Source organism: Tachypleus tridentatus, chromosome 7, assembly GCF_004210375.1.
Source record: "Tachypleus tridentatus isolate NWPU-2018 chromosome 7, ASM421037v1, whole genome shotgun sequence".
NCBI classification, from domain to species: Eukaryota; Metazoa; Arthropoda; class Merostomata; order Xiphosura; family Limulidae; genus Tachypleus; species Tachypleus tridentatus.
The window spans coordinates 122,563,649-122,584,803 of NC_134831.1; the positions used below are offsets into that span (position 1 = coordinate 122,563,649).

At 34.8% G+C, this 21,155-nt stretch overlaps 1 protein-coding gene across 1 annotated transcript in view; it reads left to right on the forward strand.

The window, feature by feature from the left end:
• Positions 1-288: 288 nt before the first annotated feature.
• The window catches only part of LOC143256517 (cardioacceleratory peptide receptor-like), a 70,961-nt gene continuing 50,094 nt past the window's right edge, over positions 289-21,155 (forward strand). The window contains exon 1 of the mRNA XM_076513849.1: positions 289-421. Coding sequence (XP_076369964.1) covers positions 296-421 — 126 coding nt within the window. The 5' untranslated portion in view covers positions 289-295. The remainder of the gene's footprint in view (positions 422-21,155) is intronic.

Below are 21,155 nucleotides of genomic sequence, written 5' to 3' on the forward strand. Positions count from 1 at the left end.
GTGACTGGCTTCTGGAATCACGGCTCTTCAGAAGCTCTAAGTGGTCCTGAACATCAAGTTAACTTAAAGCTGAGCTGAGACGAATCAAAAATAACTTTTAATACATTATTTAATTTTGTTTCTTAAAACTTGTACCTATAATACTCAAAAGTAAAATCGATTCTAATCGTGTAACGTTATTGAAGGTTATAAGACGCTTCTTTCATAACGTATCACTAACACTTCAAAGTTATAGTAAATAAATAAATAACAATTATCTGAAGACCTTATTCCGATTGAAGTATTGGATATCACCATGGCATGTGATGTTTCCAATCATTCACCAGTTTCGGAAACCGAAGATTTAAACTACAATGAAACCGGAAATCTTACGGATAAAATAACCCACAGTGAAGGACTTAAAATATACCATTTTTATCAGGTAAGTAATCTCTTCTTTTTGTTTTCTTTCTTCATGAATATACACATAAAAAATATAATAAGTGTTAAATTATAACTTCACACTCCTCAAAGAAAACACACAGGTGAATATTTTTGATTTACACGATTAGATCTATCGTCATGGATAAATTTGGAAAGTTAAGGTTCAACAATCATAATTAACAAACAATGCATCAAAACTACCATGTAAACAAACGGTATAGATAATTCACGGATATCTACACCAACAGTACAGGTAGTTCACGGATATCTACACAAACAGTACAGGTAGTTCACGGATATTTACACAAACAGTACGAATAGATCGCGGGTATCTACACCAACAGTACAGGTAGTTCACGGATATCCACACCAACAGTACAGGTAGTTCACGGATATTTACACCAACAGTAGAGATATTTCACGGATATTTACACAAACAGTACAGGTAGTTCACGGATATCTACACCAACAGTACAGGTAGTTCACGGATATCTACACAAACAGTACAGGTAGTTCACGGATATTTACACAAACAGTACAGATAGTTCGCGGGTATCCACACAAACAGTACAGAGAGTTCACGGATATCCACACAAACAGTACAGGTAATTCACGGATATTTACACAAACATTACAGATAGTTCGCGGGTATCCACACAAACAGTACATGTAGTTCACGGATATCTACACCAAGAGTACAGATAGTTCACGGCTATCCACACAAACGGTACAGGTAGTTCACGGATATCCACACAAACAGTACAGATAGTTCACGGATATCTACACAAACAGTACAGGTAATTCACGGATATTTACACAAGCAGTACAGATAGTTTGCGGGTATCTACACCAACAGTACAGATAGTTCACAGATGTCTACATTAACAGTACAGATAGTTCACGGATATCCACACAAACAGTACAGGTAGTTCACGGATATCTACACCAACAGTACAGATAGTTCACGGATATCCACACAAACAGTACAGACAATTCACGATATTTTAATTAATAAGTCGCGTTTAATAAAAGCTCATAAGTCACTGCAGTTCCATCTGTTATAATACATCATCTTTTGTTAATTGTGCGCGTACAATATCGAAAGGCTAAAAACATTTATCATGAAATCATGAATTCATTGTTGGAAGAAGTTATATACTGTGGTAGGTTCTAACAAAAAAACATGAACGTGCTAAACTTAAGGAATATTAAAACAAGTTTATTAACGATTTTTAATGGAATAAAGTATTTGTAGAACTGTTTTGTTTCTTTTTTTTAAAAGTATATATCACAAATGTTCCAAGCACAAGTTTTATTCGGCCAATAAAACTGGTACTTGGAAATATTTGGATATATTCATAAGGTCGTTGTTTGTCACCTCAAGAATTTTTTAAATACAAAATTGTTTTTCTTTTTTCTTGAGGGATATCCTTGAGGTTTTTTTTTCTCAATTTCGCGCAAAGCTACTCGAGGGCTATCTGCGCTAGCCGTCCGTAATTAAGCAGTGTAAGACTAGAGGGAAGGCAGCTAGTCATCACCACCCACTGTCTACTCTTGGGCTACTTTTTTACCAACGAATACGGGGATTGATCGTCACATTATAACACCCCTACGGTTAGGAGGGCGAACATGTTTGGTGCGACCGGGATTCGAACAACGACCCTCGGATTACGAGTCGAACGCCTTAACACGCTTGGCCATGCCGGGCCCCAATATGGAGTTGAAAACGTCTCAAAGTGTCACTAAGTCGTTTCAATTTTGAATTTAAAGCGTCTCAAAGTATCACTGGATCATTTCAATATGAAGTTGAAAACATTTCAAATATTATTGGATTATTTCAACCGCAGGACACGGGGAACAAGCGCAGTGTAGTCAACTTTACGTTAAAACAAACAAACAAAAAATATTTCACTGCAGAAATAATATGAAAAACAAAAATTGTTTAACTCAGAAAGGCCATAAAAAACTGTTATTGGAAACTTGTTCTCGAAAGTAAAACTAGTTCAACTGAACGTCAATCTTATGATTTTAATTTTAGAAAAAAAGTTCATTATTCATTATTATCATTAAATATTAAGTATTTAAATCTTGAAAGAAGCATATTCGTAACTCTGTTCAAACACCTAAGTAGTTACACTTGCGGGCAGGTGGGTTAAGGAACTCGACTCGTAATCTGAGGGACGCCGGTTCGAATCCTCTTCGCGCCAAACATGCTCGTCCTTTCAGCCGTGGCGGCGTTATAATGTGACAGTCAATCGCACTATCCCTTGGTAAAAGAATAGCCCAAGAGTTGGCGGTGAGTGGTGATGACTAGCTGCCTTCCCTCTAGTCTTACACTGCAAAATTAGGGACGGCTAGCGCAGATAGCCCTCGCGTAGCTTTGCGCGAAATTTTAAAAACAAAGAAACAAACATTGAGTGATCGATAAAAATATATAAGTGACAGCCTTAGTTAAATTCTCCTGCAAGGTCGTTTCCCTTTAACCTATTAAAATACAAGTATCAGGTTATTAATACGGCTTACAAACAGTCATGACACATAGTAAAGATTGAAGTATCAGAAAAGAAAAAAACTAGTTGCGTTGCTTATTCCGTGGTTTAAACAGACTATGGAGGTGATTTTCATAATTATGATGTTTCTAACACCATTTTAAAAACATATAAGTAACGTAACAATCACGTGATATGATTTACCAAACGAATTTAAGAATATGTTAGGCCCAGCATGGTCAGGTGCTTAAGGCGATCGACTCGTATTCTGAGGGTCGCGGGTTTGAATTCCCGTCACACCAAACATGCTCGCCCTTTCAGCCGTGGGGGTGTTATAATGTTACACTCAATCCAATTATTCGTTGGTGAAAGAGTAACCCAAGAGTTGGTGGTGGGTGGTGATTACTAGCTGCCTTCCCTCTAGTCTTACACTGTTAAATTCGGGACGGCTAGCGCAGACAGCCCTCGTGTAGCTTTGCGCGAAATTCAGAACAAACAAACAAATTATTTCTAATGAAAGAGTATTACCTTTAATGGTTGGATGTGACGGAAATGAGGCGGATGGCATGTATTAGACAGGACAGGCGAAGGTTTGTAGCATCAAAAGGAATTAAACTGAAATGTTATAGGTTTGTGCATAGGATGGGTGAGGACAGTTTGATCAGTGAGGCAGTAGTTTAAACTTAATAAAACTGTGATACAAGCATCATGTTCATTCGCTTGTTTTTGAAATTTCGCGCAAAGTTACACGAAGGCTATCTGGCCTAACTGTTCTTAATTTGGGACTGAAAGACTAGACGAAAGGCAGCTAGTTATCACCACCCATCGCCAACGCTTGGGCTACTCTTTTATCAACGAATTTTTGGATTGACTATCACATAGTAATACCTCCACGGCTGAAATAGGAAGCATGTTTGTGGGAAGGGGATTCGAACCCGTCGGCCCTCAGATTGCGAGTGTAGCGCCCTAGTCACCTGGCCATGCATTAGCACTGTATTTATAATGACAATTCTATGAAATCATTTGATATCGTGGTATGGTGCACGATTGTTTTGTTCACGATTCTTGTCTCTAAGCTTCTTGAACTAAAATAACAACATTACGTCCACATGGATGTAAGAAAAATTACCTGTTTTTAATCGCAATAGTAATTTAAAGATACGTTTTTTGATCAGTTTTATTGCGTTAATTGCAATTGGAAAGTCGCAGTTTTAATTTATAAGTTTGTAAGTCTTACATTCACGGTAAATTCAGTTACGGTTTATTTATACACTGCATTTTAAATAGGTAATTGTTGGCGTAAAACACCTTACAGTGTTGAGACGAAGAATAAATGTGAAAGAAGTCACTTGAGTAATATTATTTACAAATGTTTGTTGTAGTTGCACTACTATAATTGTAATGTACTTCAGGTTTGTAAAAAAGGAAGAGCTTCCTTTGTTGATTTTTTTTCAGGAAGTTTATTTGTATCAGAAATATAACTTGTAGAAACGGAATGAATGTAACTTTTGTAAACTTCTGTATATTAACATGATGTAATTTGATAACACTTTAAACCATCTTCTGAGATAGATCAGACTTAACAACGCGTACACAAATAAATCGTATATATGATATTTTAAAATATTCCACGGATTCTTCAATATAACGTCACATACGGATGATGAAACGTGCCAAGTTCTTTTATTTAACGTAAAAGACAAAAAGCAGCAATGACAAATGAATCATTTTTCGTTAATAATTTGTTTATGTGAAAAAAGTTGCGAGTGTACTTTTTTTGTTAATAATTTGTCTATGTGAAGAAAAGTTGCGAGTATACTTTTTTGTTAATAATTTGTTTACGTGAAAAAAGTTGCGAGTGTACATTTTTTGTTAGTGATTTGTCTGGGCGAAAAAGTTGCGAGTGTACTTTTTTTGTTAATAATTTTCTATGCGAGAAAAGTTGCGAGTGTACCTTTTTTGTTAATAATTTGTCTATGTGAAAAAGTTGCGAGTGTACATTTTTTGTTAGTGATTTTTCTAGGCGAAAAAGTTGCGAGTGTACTTTTTTTGTTAATAATTTTCTATGCGAGAAAAGTTGCGAGTGTACTTTTTTGTTAATAATTTGTCTATGTGAAAAAAGTTGCGAGTATACAATTTTTGTTAGTGATTTGTCTAGGCGAAAAAAGTTGCGAGTGTATATGTTTCGTTAATAATTTCTATATGTAAAAAACGTTACGAGTGTACATTTTTCGTTAATAATTTATCTATGTGAAAAAGTTGCGAGTGTACCTTTTTTGTTGGTGATTTGTCTAGGCGAAAAAAGTTGCGAGTGTATATGTTTCGTTAATAATTTCTCTATGTAAAAAAGTTACGAGTGTACATTTTTCGTTAATAACTTGTCTATGTGAAAAAGTTGCGAGTGTACCTTTTTTGTTGGTGATTTGTCTAGGCGAAGAAAGTTGCGAGTGTACTTTTTTTGTTAATAATTTTCTATGCGAGAAAAGTTGCGAGTGTACTTTTTTGTTAATAATTTGTCTATGTGAAAAAAGTTGCGAGTATACAATTTTTGTTAGTGATTTGTCTAGGCGAAAAATGTTGCGAGTGTACATTTTTCGTTAATAATTTCTCTATGTAAAAAGTTACGAGTGTACATTTTTCGTTAATAATTTATCTATGTGGAAAAGTTGCGAGTGTACCTTTTTTGTTGGTGATTTGTCTAGGCGAAAAAAGTTGCGAGTGTACTTTTTTGTTAATAATTTGTCTATGTGAAAAAAGTTGCGAGTATACAATTTTTGTTAGTGATTTGTCTAGGCGAAAAATGTTGCGAGTGTACATTTTTCGTTAATAATTTCTCTATGTAAAAAAGTTACGAGTGTACATTTTTCGTTAATAATTTATCTATGTGGAAAAGTTGCGAGTGTACCTTTTTTGTTAATAATTTGTCTATGTGAAAAAGTTGCGAGTGTACATTTTTTGTTAGTGATTTTTCTAGGCGAAAAAGTTGCGAGTGTACTTTTTTTGTTAATAATTTTCTATGCGAGAAAAGTTGCGAGTGTACTATTTTGTTAATAATTTGTCTATGTGAAAAAAGTTGCGAGTATACAATTTTTATTAGTGATTTGTCTAGGCGAAAAATGTTGCGAGTGTACATTTTTCGTTAATAATTTGTCTATGTGAAGAAAAGTTGCGAGTGTACTTTTTTGTTGGTGATTTGTCTAGGCGAAAAAAGTTGCGAGTGTATATGTTTCGTTAATAATTTCTATATGTAAAAAAGTTACGAGTGTACATTTTTCGTTAATAATTTGTCTATGTGAAAAAGTTGCGAGTGTACTTTTTTGTTGGTGATTTGTCTAGGCGAAAAAAGTTGCGAGTGTATATGTTTCGTTAATAATTTCTCTATGTAAAAAAAGTTACGAGTGTACATTTTTCGTTAATAATTTGTCTATGTGAAAAAGTTGCGAGTGTATCTTTTTTGTTGGTGATTTGTCTAGGCGAAGAAAGTTGCGAGTGTACTTTTTTTGTTAATAATTTTCTATGCGAGAAAAGTTGCGAGTGTACTTTTTTGTTAATAATTTGTCTATGTGAAAAAAGTTGCGAGTATACAATTTTTGTTAGTGATTTGTCTAGGCGAAAAATGTTGCGAGTGTACATTTTTCGTTAATAATTTCTCTATGTAAAAAAGTTACGAGTGTACATTTTTCGTTAATAATTTGTCTATGTGGAAAAAAGTTGCGAGTGTATCTTTTTTGTTGGTGATTTGTCTAGGCGAAAAAAAGTTGCTCTATGTACTTAATGAAAGATGTGTCTATGTGAAGAAATATTGCGAGTGTATAGAGAGTTGGTGATTTGTCTAGGCGAAAAAAGTTGCCAGTGTATATGTTTTTAATAATTTCTCTATGTAAAAAATTACATTGTACATTTTCGTTAATAATTTGTCTATGTGAAAGCAGTTGCGAGTGCGTATCTTTTTTTGTTGGTGATTTGTCTAGGCGAAGAAAGTTGCGAGTGTACTTTTTTGTTAATAATTTGTCTATGCGAAAGAACTTGCAAATATTACGGGTAAAGGATTTTCAACCTCATATTTTACTTTCAGAGGAAATACATAAAACATAGGCGATAGAATATTGGGGACATATAGTACGCAACGCTTTCCTGAAGTTCAACAGATTTATTTTAAACGTTTGGTGGCGTTGAAAAAAAATTTCCAATTTTACTAATAAGTGTTTCTTTAATCAATGTGTCATTTTGAATTTTTAACCTTTCACAATGAGAGTCTCAGTTAATTTATCATTTTTTTTTCTCCTAGAATAGTACGAGACAGTCTATTTGTTGTTTAACTGACAGTGTGCTTGTGTATGTTTTCTTATTGCAAATCCACAGGGGGATATCTGTTGAGCCCACCGCGGGGAATCAAACCGCTGATTTTGCGTGGTAAATCCGAAGACATACTGCTGTACTAGCGGGGGCTTGAGTGGTAGAGTTTGAAATATATTTTATTAATACTTTCGTTTGAAAATACAAATATATTAATACAACTTAGTTTATTCTTCTGTATACCGAGACATGCGATGAACTCCAACTTTGTTTCCTGATAAACGTGTATATACGGGTTCTCTAGTGATACGTTAGGGAGCCAAACGTCTACTGGTTAGAATATCCAGACTGTGTATCCCAGGAACGATAGTTTGCGTCTTGTCGCAAAAACTCACTTTATTTCTTCGGGGCATTGGGAGTATTATAAGAGTAACAGTCAAATCCCACTATTCGACTGTGCCAAGATGACTTTTTTATGACTTTTTTTAGTGAAAACTCTGAAGAACAACAGCAAAGTGCGTTTTGGTTCCAACAATGGCTTTTGTATCGTGTTGCTTAGCAATAACAGTATAACCTAATACGCGTTTTGGTAACAATGCGTTTCAACAATTGCTTTTATATCGTGTTGCTTAACAATAACAGTATAACCTAATACGGGTTTTGGTAACAATGTGTTCCAACAATTGGTTTTATATCGTGTTGCTTAACAATAACAGTATAACCTAATACGGGTTTTGGTAACAATGTGTTCCAACAATTGCTTTTATATCGTGTTGCTTAACAATAACAGTATAACCTAATACGGGTTTTGGTAACAATGCGTTTCAACAATGGCTTTATATCGCGTTGCTTAGCAACAACATTATAACCTAATGTTGTTAAGAGGCTACGTATAAAATTAATTGTATAAACTTAAGAAATAGAAAAAAACAACATATATCTATATTTGTTGTTTCTAAATTAGAAGCTCCGTTGTTAAAGTTGTTTCTACAATTATTATTTGTCTTTATGAACACACCACATACCGTAAAGGAGAAATTGAGGCATATATATTGTATTTTTATGCTACAATGAGTTCAGAATGCATACACTGACAAAGTTTGTTTGTTTTTTGAATTTCGCGCAAAGCTACATGAGGACTATCTGCGCTAGCCGTCCCTGATTTAGCAATGTAAGACTAGAAGGAAGGCAGCTATTCACCACCACCCACCGCCAACTCTTGGGCTACTCTTTTACCAACGAATAGTGGGATTGACCGTCACATTATAACGCTCCCACGGCTGAAAGGGCGAGCATGTTTGGTGCGGAAGAGATTCGAACCCACGACCCTTGGATTACGAGTCGAACGCCTTAACCCACCTGGCCATGTCGGGCCCACTGATAATGTCATCTAGATTAAATCAACGTAATAATACGAGCAAGGCCGGTTATTTTCGATAGTATATATAAAAACAGCATTTGTGGCCAAAACTACTTTAGTAAATTCTGTTTGTGAATGTGACTATAACAACATATTTATATTTCTTTTTCATTTATGATATAAACGAATAATTAAATATTAAACTCGAAAAAACAACAAAAGACAGTTTGACATTATACAATTTCTAATTCTCTCGTTGTTGCACTTATATTGTAAATTGAAAACGTTAAAGAAAACCCTTTGATGTACCACTCACAAGGTTTCAGAGTTCGGAGGGCTGTTTTTTTTTTTTTTTCTTATAGTAAAGCCACATTGCGCTCTCTGCTGTGTCCATCGAAGGGAATCGAACCCTTGATTTTAGCATTGTAAATTCGAAGACTTATCGCTGTCCCCGCGAGGAATTTGGAGAGTTCAGTGCTCCAAGTTCGTCTATGTATTCAACCTGAAAAAACAAATCTTTCAATTATCCTCAACATATTTGTAATATTGCGTAAAAGCCATTTCGTGACACACAGTGTACGAGTTGGTTAAGATAATTATTTAATTAATTATGAACATGTAAAGGTTTTTGTTGCTTTTTTCGTCTTTAAGGGGTAAGATTAAATAATAATGAAATAATAAACATATCTCTATATATTAATATTATATGATTTATGGAACGAACGTAGTGACTTACATGAAGGAAAACCATTACATGATTCATTAAATATATATAATTATAAATAATGTGATCTTATCTAAAACCAAATTTAAAAATAGCGTACATACAATCTCACGACATGAGGCTCTGTGGTTCTACTTTATCATAATGTTATCTACAACCATTAAGTCTATTCAACTGAAAAGTTGAAATCGAGTTGTACTTAATGTACGCCAGTACTTCTGCCTTTATTATAATGTAAACTTATCGTTATTTCTATACTAACATAAATTAGATAAATAAGTAACTTTCAGGTTGATCGACGAAGTCTAAACAACATATTGGACAGCAGCGTCGTGTGTAGTAAATCCGTTACATGACACGAATGGCTTTGGAGACATGTGAAGCATGCATATGTGGACATTCAGTTTGTAATTTTTACTATATACTCCAATTGTCAATAAGGGTACAATTAACGGCTTAGGAAAGATTTTACGAACTTATATTGAATCTTTAGATATAAATAACAATAAACCACAAAACCACATGTATCACATCAGTGAATGTAATAAATGTTTGTTTTCGAATTTCGCGCAAAACTAAACGAGGGCTATCTGCGCTTGCCATCCCTAACTTAGTGGTGTACGACTAGAGGTCATCACCACCCACAGCCAACTCTTGACCTACTTACTCATTCACCAACAAATAGTGGGGTTGACCATCATATTATATTGTCCCCACGGCCTAGAAAGGGCGAGCTTGTTTGGTATGACGGGAATTCGTCATACCCTTGAATTACGAGTCGAGCGTCTTTTTTTTTTTAATTTTACACAAAGCTACATGAGGGCTATCTGCGCTAGCCGTCACTAATTTAGCAGTGTAAGACTAGAGGGAGCGCAGCTAGTCATCACCACCCATCGTCAACTCTTGGGCTACTCTTTTACCAACGGATAGTGAGATTGACCGTCACATTATAACGCCCCCACGGCTGAAAGGGAGAGCATGTGTGGTGACGAGGATTCGAATCCGCGACCTTCGGATTACGAACTAACCACCTTAACCACCTAGCCATATCGAGCCATAATAAATGTTCTTTCAACCAGATTTCTTCTACTCAGGAAACAAGATATACATCAAAGTGTATACCGAAACCAAAACCAAATGTTCTTGTCATTTCTATTTAATGTAGTAGCTCACAGTTTATACAAAAGGAGATTACTGTTGTTGTTTTTTAATATTTCATTCCTCAGAAAAAAAAAGTAAATTAATCAGTTAAGCTTTGTCGTAGTTAAACATTTATTTGGAACAAATGTGGAAGAAACGACGAATACACAGCTTTTAAGAGCACGCCGAAATCAAAGAAAAGAAACAGGCAGCATGTCAGTGATATTTTCTATATTATTATATTTTTATGTTACACTCACTTTAAAACGTGTCTTGGAATCAAGTAGTCATAAAAGAAGAAGAAACACAGTTAACGTACGTTGACTGCTAAAGAAGAAATTAAAATATTTTTGTACATCTAGGAGCAGAAGGAACGTCTTTGCATACAGAAACTACATCAGTATTTGACATATTTTCAAATAGGAATAAATTTGGAAATTGCCTCGAGATAAAATCTCAAGAATGATACGTTGTTTTGTCACAATTCTATTACCAAATCTAGATTAAGCTCATTCGTAGCACACTCTGAACGAGGAGTTAATATCATAATATTTCTTTATCGTTTGACCATATTGAACATTCTGTGTTCAGTTACCTAAAAGAACGCGGAAAATCAAGTAAGATAAAAATAACATGTGGCGTCCTATGTAAATAGGCTCTTCCGGTTCAGTTCAATCCGTAACAACCATCTTGACGAGTAAATAATTACGAACGATCAGTGTTTCTATGTCACTATTGTGTATCTACTTGTCTTCTCTCTTTAAATATAAAACGTCTTGTTTCTGCCAGGTTTCCCTTTAAAATTTTCGAGCACATTGATGAGTTTGGACAAGACACGAAGTATTTGTGAAGAGGTTACACGTGAGGTCGTAATCAACCAATTTAAACTTAATTTCACGTTCCACTATTTCTACTAGTGTCTGTTTCATTGGAAAATAAAGTAATTAGTATTTATATGCAAGTATTGCACAAGAATATAGTAGAGTAACTAAAAGGGATTTTTTTTTTAATTTACGCATGACTTTCGTGTTACACTATCACATGTGATGTACTTAAGTGGATTATTGTACCGTTTGATTTTGTTAAGAATTAATATTTTAAATAAATAAGAAATTCATGTGTTCTTTACCAAATTAACGTACAGTTTAACACGTGTAAACTATTGCAAAACAAACATGACGTTCGTAAACATATGGACAATACTCTGGTGACAAAGAAAGCAGATCTCTCCGAAAAAACAATTTTGTACAAATACAAAGTTACTAATAACTTTTTAATGAGTCAATCTTGGGTATGCTTGCACATGATCAGTATTGTGCAAGTCTGTCACGACACACAACAACTATTTGATGACTTCTGTACATCCTATTAATCAGATCAGATGTTATACACGCTGTTGTAGAAGTCGAGTCCGTTCTTGGATAAGGTATTCCTCCACAATCCTGGATTAAAGTAGATAGGATGTTATCGTCCTCTGAAACATATCCCAAGAAGGCTCAGCACGGTTTAGTTTAGAAGGTTTTGCTGGCCAGTCCATTTTGTAAGTTGTTTCATATTAAATATAACCAGTATTTATCCAAGGATCGAGAGAGCAGCATTGTCACCAATAATGATCATGTATCGAATGGACAACATTGTCACCAATAATGTTCCTTTATCGAGAGGGCAACATTGTCACCAATAATGATCCTTTATCGAGAGGAAAACATTGTTACCAATAATGATCTTTTATTGAGAGGGCGACATTGTCACCAATAATGATCCTTTATTGAGAGAGCAATATTGTCACCAATAATGATCCTTTATTGAGAGAGCAATATTGTCACCAATAATGATCCTTTATCGAGAGGACAACATTGTCATAGACCAAAATGAAGTTTATACCAATTGCACCAAGAAGAGGGCTCGTTATAAGATGATGAATTTTCATCTCGATATCAAACTGTTGTCACTGAGGTGTTCTGGTTGACACAGACCTCAGTTCTTCTACGTTTGCTGACTTAAACTCACACCATTATATATTTTGTATTGCGACTGAAGACGTTCAACACCTCGTGGTCAGCTTGCTCTTAGCACATCTGGTAGTATAATTAAGACAGGACATCGATGCGTCAGTGAAGAGAATGGAAATCCATCCATTGATGTTTCACTTAATGAAAACCCTAGCAATCCTCATAAAACTATTTATGTGTTAGAACCTAAAGCAGTTTCATAAACTCGTCTGCAATTTACCTATTTAGTAGTGTGTCCTTTCTTAAATTTCAAATGCTATTTCTTAATTCGGTTTTGCAGAAATGGTGGTTTTCTATGCCCAAACTATGTTGCTTTTGGACTTAGCCATTAGTTTAGTACTAATTCGGGTGACCAGAATCAAGTACCCTATCAATAACTGAATAACATGAACTTGAATTGCCCAATTTTTAAGAACCCGAATTTTATGTATATGCAAATCTGCTTTGAAAGCCCTTATTATGTATACCGAAGCTTGCATAAATAGTTCAACATTACAGACGAATTGCATATCGTTAGAATAAAAGATTTGTTTGTTTATTTTTTGAATTTCGCACAAGGCTATGCGCGAGTTATCTGCGCTAGCCGTCCCTAATTTAGTAGTGTATTGTTTGTTTGTTTTTTAATATAAGTAGGACTTATTTAAATTTGCATTTGTTACACCAATGTTAATTAATAACCTAACACCTAACTATAACGCGTCTCCGGTGTCACAGCTGTATGTCTGCGAACCCACGCTGCTAAAAACTGGATTTCGATACCTGTGGTGGGCAGAGCACAGATAACCCATTGTGTAGCTTTGTGCTTAATTTCAAACAAACAAACTAACTAACTGCAACGCATTCTACAATCTCACACACGTTAGAACCTCGTCCTTGAGACATGTGTCTAGTAACTGTCAGTTTCTCTTTGTTAACCTAAAGCTGACCTTAGAATGTCAAAGCGTTGTTCTGTACTTTATTTTAATTAACTTTTTAATACCCATATCAATTGTCTTTATATTACATGGCTAGAGTTTATACAACCATGAGAAATTCCAAGGAAAGAAATCAATCACATAAGCAGCCTTTCACTGTGCATAGTAGCTGAAATGGAACATATACCAGGTTTCAGTCGATTTCACGCTTCCTTCACAATGATTGCTTGATAGGAAGTATGGAGGTTATTTTATGAGTCACTGAAGTTTATTCCTCTGTAAACCAAATGCTTCTCATAAGGTTTGTTTGTTTTTGAATTTCGCACAAAGCTACTCAAGGGCTGTCTGCGCTAGCTGCCCTTAATTTAGCAGTGGAAGGCTAGAGGGAAGATAGCTAGTCATCACCAACCACCGCCAACTAGGGCTACTCTTTTACCAAGGTATAGTGGGACTGACCGTCACATTATAATACTCTCACGGCTGAAGGGGCGAGCGTGTTTGGTGCGACGAGGATTCGAATCCGCGACTCTCAGATTACTAGTCGAGCGTCCTGACCACCTGGTCATGTCGAGTCAGGTAAAAAAGAACACACTATGAAACCTTTCAGTTAAAGCATTAACTGTACTAATTGTGACTTACTTTGATTTGAACGAATAATTCTCAGAAATAAAATTGAGGAGTATACTATGTGAACAGTTAGGTCTTAGTGAGCATGGCTCAAGTTATTATTTTTATTCTTATGTAGCTGTACAACCCTTCCAGAGTTTAAGCATTCTTTGAAATCTCAACAACCTCAGCTGATTGAAACTGGAAGTACTTTATTATAATATTCAACTAAAATAATAAAGTTAAGTTGTGTTTACTTCCCAGTTATTAAGCACAAATCCAAACAATGTGCTGTGTTCACCGTAAGTATCGAAACCCGGTTTGGAGAGTAATAAATCGTCAGGCTTACCACTGAGCCACTGGGGGTCTAAAGTTAAAGAAAGGCCACTGACAGATGCGTTTCCTGTTAAACAAAAAACACGATAGACAATTATGATAACAATCTTTGTGAATTAAGAAAAAGACTAATTTCATTTTTAAGCATAGGAAATAAACGTGTTTTTTTTAAATAAATAAAAGTAAATTAATTTATTGTTTCTATGATAAATGTTTAATCTTTCTATGATCATGATTTAGTACATTAATAAGACTTTTAGAGCTACTAAGCATATGAAGGAACACTGAAACAAGGTTTGGTTGGTTTATAATCTTCGTGATAAAAAGAAGAGAAGCCGATCGTTCACCAATGTTCTTTTATAAGATCACAACTAATATTTTGAAACCGACGTTTCCTCAGAAAATCTTTAAATAAGGTGGATTTGTTTCTTAGAATTTTCTCATACAATTTGTATTCTGGACATATGGGCGTTTCACTGAATAAAGTTTTCTAACAAAAAAGGGTTTATGTACAATGGATGACAAATCCCACAAGAAATATTCGTCATAGTTGGGAATATTTTGCTTGGATATCTGAGAATTTCAACACGTGGTTATTTCATTGTGGTAACCCTAAATTATGAATATTTTAGTTGGATATCTGATAATTTCAACACATAGCTGTTACAATGTGGTAACCCTAAATAATGAATATTTTACTTGGATATCTGAGAATTTCAACACATGGTTATTTCACTGTGAAAACCCTAAATAATGAATATTTTACTTGGATATCTGAGAATTGTAACGCATGGTTATTTCACTGTGGTAAACCTAAATAATGAATATTTTATTTGCTGATATGGAATTTTGCAGTGCAAAGAAAAAATTTACAACATTTATATAAACTACAGTTTCTAATAAGATTGTGTAAGTAGCTATTAGGGCCCGGTATGGCCAGGTAGTTAAGGCACTCGACTCGTAATCTGAGGGTCGCGGGTTTGAATCTCCGCTACACCAAACATTCTCGCCCTTTCAGTCTTGGGAGCGTTATAATGTGACGGTCAATCCCACTATTGCTTGGTAAAAGAGTAGCCCAAGAGTTGCCGTTTGGTGGTGATGGCTAGCTGCCTTCCCTCTAGACTCACACTACTAAATAAGAGAGGCTAGCGTAGATAGCCTTTAGGTAGCTTTGCGCGAAATTCAAAAGAAACAAACAATTCATATAGCGAACATGATCGAATTCCCTTTGATTCAACTCAATTGATTTTGAGGGTTCGAATTCAAGGCAATAAAAAACTTGTTGAGCGAAATTCAGGACTAATCCACACACTCTTGTCTAAATTCTTTGTAACGCAGTAACCCTATGTAAGTGATTAAGTTGTAGGTAAAATACTCTTAATATGAAATCAGAGGAATTAATAGATAATTGGAGTGTTTGTTTGTTGTTGTTGTTTTCTGAATTTCGCCCAAAGCTACACGAGGGCTATCTGCGCTAGCCATCCCGAATTTAGCAGTGTAAGATTAGAGGGAAGGTAGATAGTCATCACCACCCATCGTCAACTCTTGGGCTTCTCTTTTACCAACGGATAGTGAGATTGACCGTAACATTATCACGCCCCCACGGCTGAAAGGGAGAGCATGTTTGGTGTGACGGGGATTCGAACCCTCGACCCTCAGATTACGAGTCGAGTGCCTTAACCACTTGGCCATGCCGGGCCTGTTAAACTTAATATATATTTTTATTCACGAAACAAATTCTTTAATTATTTTAAGTAGTTATACACTTTGTTTATTGTTAAACCTGGTAAAAGAGTAGCCCAAGAGTTGGCGGTGAGTGGTGATGACTAGCTACCTTCCATCTAGTCTGCACTGAAAAATTAGGGACGGCTAGCGCACATAGCCCTCGTGTAGCTTTGCGCGAAATAAAAAAAACAAACCAACCCATAGTTAAACGAAAGCTACACAAACAGTTAACTGTTGTCTGTGCTATTTTCTTACAGAATTTGGAATTAACAGATTATAATTAACGATTAATCTATTTAGTTTATCACTTTATGTGAGCACTGAAAATACAGTTTATTCCTGGCTGGCATTTCTTAAGGTGACGTAACGCGCATTCAGGATTTCTAAATAAAAAAGAATAAACACTTCGATCAAACTTACTTTCTACTCTCCAACCAGCCTTCTCCGATACAGAACACTTCGATCAAACTTACTTTCTACTCTCCAACCAGCCTTCTCCGATACAGAACACTTCGATCAAACTTACTTTCTACTCTCCAACCAGCCTTCTCCGATACAGAACACTTCGATCAAACTTACTTTCTACTCTCCAACCAGCCTTCTCCGATACAGAACACTTCGATCAAACTTACTTTCTACTCTCCAACCAGCCTTCACCGATACAAAACACTAACTAAACCACAACATTCTGAACGTTATTTTAAAGTGTTTTTTTAGTATTCAAATCAGTAAATTACGCCACAACCACAGCCGATGTAAAGTCGTGATGAAACGCATGTCTTTGGAACCACGTTTTGACATTTTTTTCAAATCTCATTTTGTAAATAAAGTGATACTTTTGAAAAAAGTATGTAGCAACTCTTTCGGAAACAAAATATTCCACTGCGCAGGTGAAATCGATTGTTCAGCTCGAGGATTTAGAATTTCCAAGACATTGAAAACCAAAAGAATATAAAAAAAAGTTGGGTTGCGAGGATCTCACCCCCAAAGAAACCTGTAACAACTCCTATCCCAGCTGTGGTAAGCACAGTGAGTCGTCTGTGGAGGGGTAGGAATCCGAAGACACAAAGCCGTTCACATCTCCAAGCAACAAATTGCAACATGATACTGTCTATAGGAATGGTACAAGTCACTGGTACGCAAATCGCTTTTACGGCATATTGCTCTGCCGTCACATATCTATAGTGTTTGGAGAACAGAACGTGTTTTCGTGTTCATGCTATTCTATACGAATACGTACTTAAAAAGTCTGTTTGTGGAAATGGGAACTTGGAAACAGTTGTCCTTATACATTAGATGGATTATGGAAAACATACAGACAGAAAAAATATGTATATAATATGTGAACGGACGTACAGACATGAACTGTAACAACGTAGTGAAACTCCAATATCACTTTAATATAACGCACTCAGCCTCTTTATGGTATAAATACAAAAAATGCAAACGTCCTTCTTTCTATTTAGTAACAACGGTAATTATTTTTAATTTTTTATTATTTTGAGAAGTGCAAAATGGCAAATTAATAATTAATTAAAGAGATTGATATAAGCTTTATCATTCCGTATTTTTTATAATTTTTAATTATAATTAAAATTCTGATTATGAGCAAAAAAAATAAAAAAATAGTTTTTTATTTCCCTGAAAAACTGTACATACATAATGTCCCCCCCTCAAGTGACACAGCTGTACATTTGCGGACTTACAATGACAAAAACTGGAATTCGATACTTGTGGTTGGCAGAGCACGGATTGCCCATTCTGCAACCTTGTGCTTAACTACAAACAAAACAAAAAATACATAATATTTTAGCTCGGATAACACATACTCAAGAGAAACAGTGCAATAAACTTTTAAATACCAAAGTTTTGTGTCTAAACAGTTCATCGTCACGAAGAAAAGAGTAACTGTTTTATTTAAATCTATCTACTTTCACATCAATTCCAAGTTCAAGTTGTTTAAAAGTCATTTTGTATAGTTAGACATATACATCAAGTATATAAACAAATTCTCTATAGAGACTAATACAAACACACATGCTACAAAAGGCCATTTTAACCTGGCCATGTCATTTTGTATTGTTAGACATATACATCAAGTATATAAACAAATTGTCTATAGAGACTAATACAAACACACATGCTACAAAAGGCCATTTTAACCAAATGGCCATGTCATTTTGCATAGTTAGACATATACATCAAGTATATAAACAAATTCTTTATAGAAACTAATACAAACACACATGCTACAAAAGGCCATTTTAACCAAATGGCCATGTCATTTTGTATAGTTAGACATATACATCAAGTATATAAACAAATTCTCTATAGAGACTAATACAAACACACATGCTACAAAAGGCCATTTTAACCAAATGGCCATGTCATTTTGTATGGTTAGACATATACATCAAGTATATAAACAAATTCTCTATAGAGACTAATACAAACACACATGCTACAAAAGGCCATTTTAACCAAACAGAAGGAAAATAAACCAATACATTTATGTGAAAAAATCATTAGATTTTATACACAGAAGATTTACCACTGGTTCATTAGACCCCCATGATGATTAACCAGAAATACAGGCAGAGGAAGTTACTGTATCTCTTAGTTCTACTTGTTAACGTAATATTTGTATCTCCAACTATTTCACCAGAAATCCTACACGTAAATATAGTGAAGATCATTGAGCTAGCATCCTCTTAGCTTTTAGAGGTTGTTTTAAGGGTCGGGAACATATTTAGTGAATCATATATTGATTGGTGTGTTAGCCAGTGTTGATGTCAGAGTGAGTTTCTGACTTGAATTACATGAAAAGTAACGATACGATACAGCAATAAGATATGTCTGGATTATAGAATGGTTTTAGTTCAAAAGAACGAGTAGGTATTAATAGGTGTCTGGATCAATTAGGAGGATCAGCAAGGTGGAACTGTAAAAACAACAACACACATACACATAATCACCCATTCTGTTTTCTAAGATATCAGACATTTTATTCCTTTTATGGTGATAAATCTATGTTGCTCTTGCAAACTGAATAAGTCAATGTATATATTTGCATTAAGCCTAACTAAAGTACTAAAATGAGCATTGGTATACAGAGCTTATAATATTAACCACCTATTGATTAAAAGAACTATCCTGATGTTTTTAACTCTATTAGCAAGGAAGGAACTTTTAACGGCCATCATGTCTTATACGTTCACCTTCCATGTGGAATTTGGAATCTGTCTTACGTGTGCGAACTTCTCTGGAGATTAGCAAATCAGATTATTCCTGACCGCATCTTGTCTTCAGTACTTTTCAATTCTTATGCTCAAATCTGCAACTGACACAGCTTTTGAATATCTTGGACTCGAAACAAGGATATTAATATGACCATTAAAAATCACAGTTGTAATTACTTGTCAAAATTATGATTTATTATTATTATTATGGGTACAACTGTTACTCGCTTCTTAGGAAACGACAGACATTGTCGCTTATACATTTGTTTTTTGTGGACATATGAATATATCAATCTTATTTTGAAATGAAAAAAAACACTTCTATAACTAACGGATGTTTAGCGAATAATTGCCTGTAGCTTAGCGGCAGAATAACAAGGCTAAAAATAGGGGTTCGATACCCCTGGTGAACAGAACACACATAACTCATTATATAGCTTTCACGGATTTTTTTTCTACTCAAGTTTTTTTCTTGATTTAAGTACGTGTGGCGTTTTTCGTGTAGCAAAACCATATCAGGCTATCTGCTCTGTCCACCGAGCGGAATCGAACCCCTGATTTTAGCGTTGTAAGTCCGAAGACTTACCGCTGTCCCAGCCGGGGACTTTTGATATTAAATGTCAGATAATGTAACAAAATGTTAAGTTAAGCAGTACACTTGGTTTTAGCTTATTAATCTTGAATAATATTTGGTGAAAAACAAGGTACGTTTACTAAATCGTTTTGCTTCGTTCTTGAGGCTATATTATTTTACAGACAGCAAACTATATTATTATTATTTCTCCTATTGTCCCTTGATGTAGAGCGTTAAGTTTACAGACTTAAATGCTGAAATCTGGGATTCGATTTCTCGCTGTGGACAGAGAAGGTAGCCAGTCCAATGTGTCTTTACTCTGAAACAATGAAATACATTGTCCCTAAACCATATTTTCCCCTATATGAATTACAAGGTATTTAAAATAAAATAAGAAGGCAAAAACATCAAAGATTGTTTGACCCAAAGTGGTTTTAAATATTTTAATTTGACATGAACATTTGAAGAAATAAACATGAAAGTGCTGAACAGTGTTAACATTAAAGAAGACATTCCACGTCACTATTACGTGTATCAAGAGAGTATTAGATTCGACGTATAAGAGATCTAACATAAAATGAACCAGTTTCCAAACACTCACCACTCACTTACACGTAAACATCTTTTTAATGCCATTTTTGAACAACAACGGACCTGTAGGCCCATTTCGGTTATTCCATCCTCTGAACTAAACAAACACTATTAATAAATAAATTTGGAAAAAAAAATCTTAAAGCCAACTGTTATTGTTCATATATTTATCAAACATTCTCTTAAACTCACATAGATGTAATGGCTCCACAACATCCGAAGGCAATCCATTTTTAAGATTAACCATCCTCATAGAAGAATAAAACTGTCTCAGCTGAAGTTGACTCCTATCCTGTCCAAACTCATATTTGTGTTCCCTCATCCTAATATTCTCACTATTAATTAAGAAAAGAGAAAAAGATGATGGATAAGCACTATCGATTCCATTTAAACACTTCAATCAGATTCCCCTAAGTCTTCATGTTTGGATCGATCCCCTTTAAACACTTCAATCAGAAATTAAATTGTAAATTATTTAAATAATTCCATATACTTCAAAAACAAACCGAAACTTATCACTGAAGTTTGTAGCTTGAATTTAGCTTTCATCACTATTCAGTTGTTTGTTTTAATCGAAAGAAGGGCACGGATTGGTTTTAAAGTATTTGCAAAACACAAAAGCTAATTATTTGAACTTAGCCACGAATGAAAGGTGAAAACATACCAAAAAGTTAGAAGTAAGTTAAATTCTTTTTAGTTTAGTTCTTACAATTCCCCTTTCTCCAT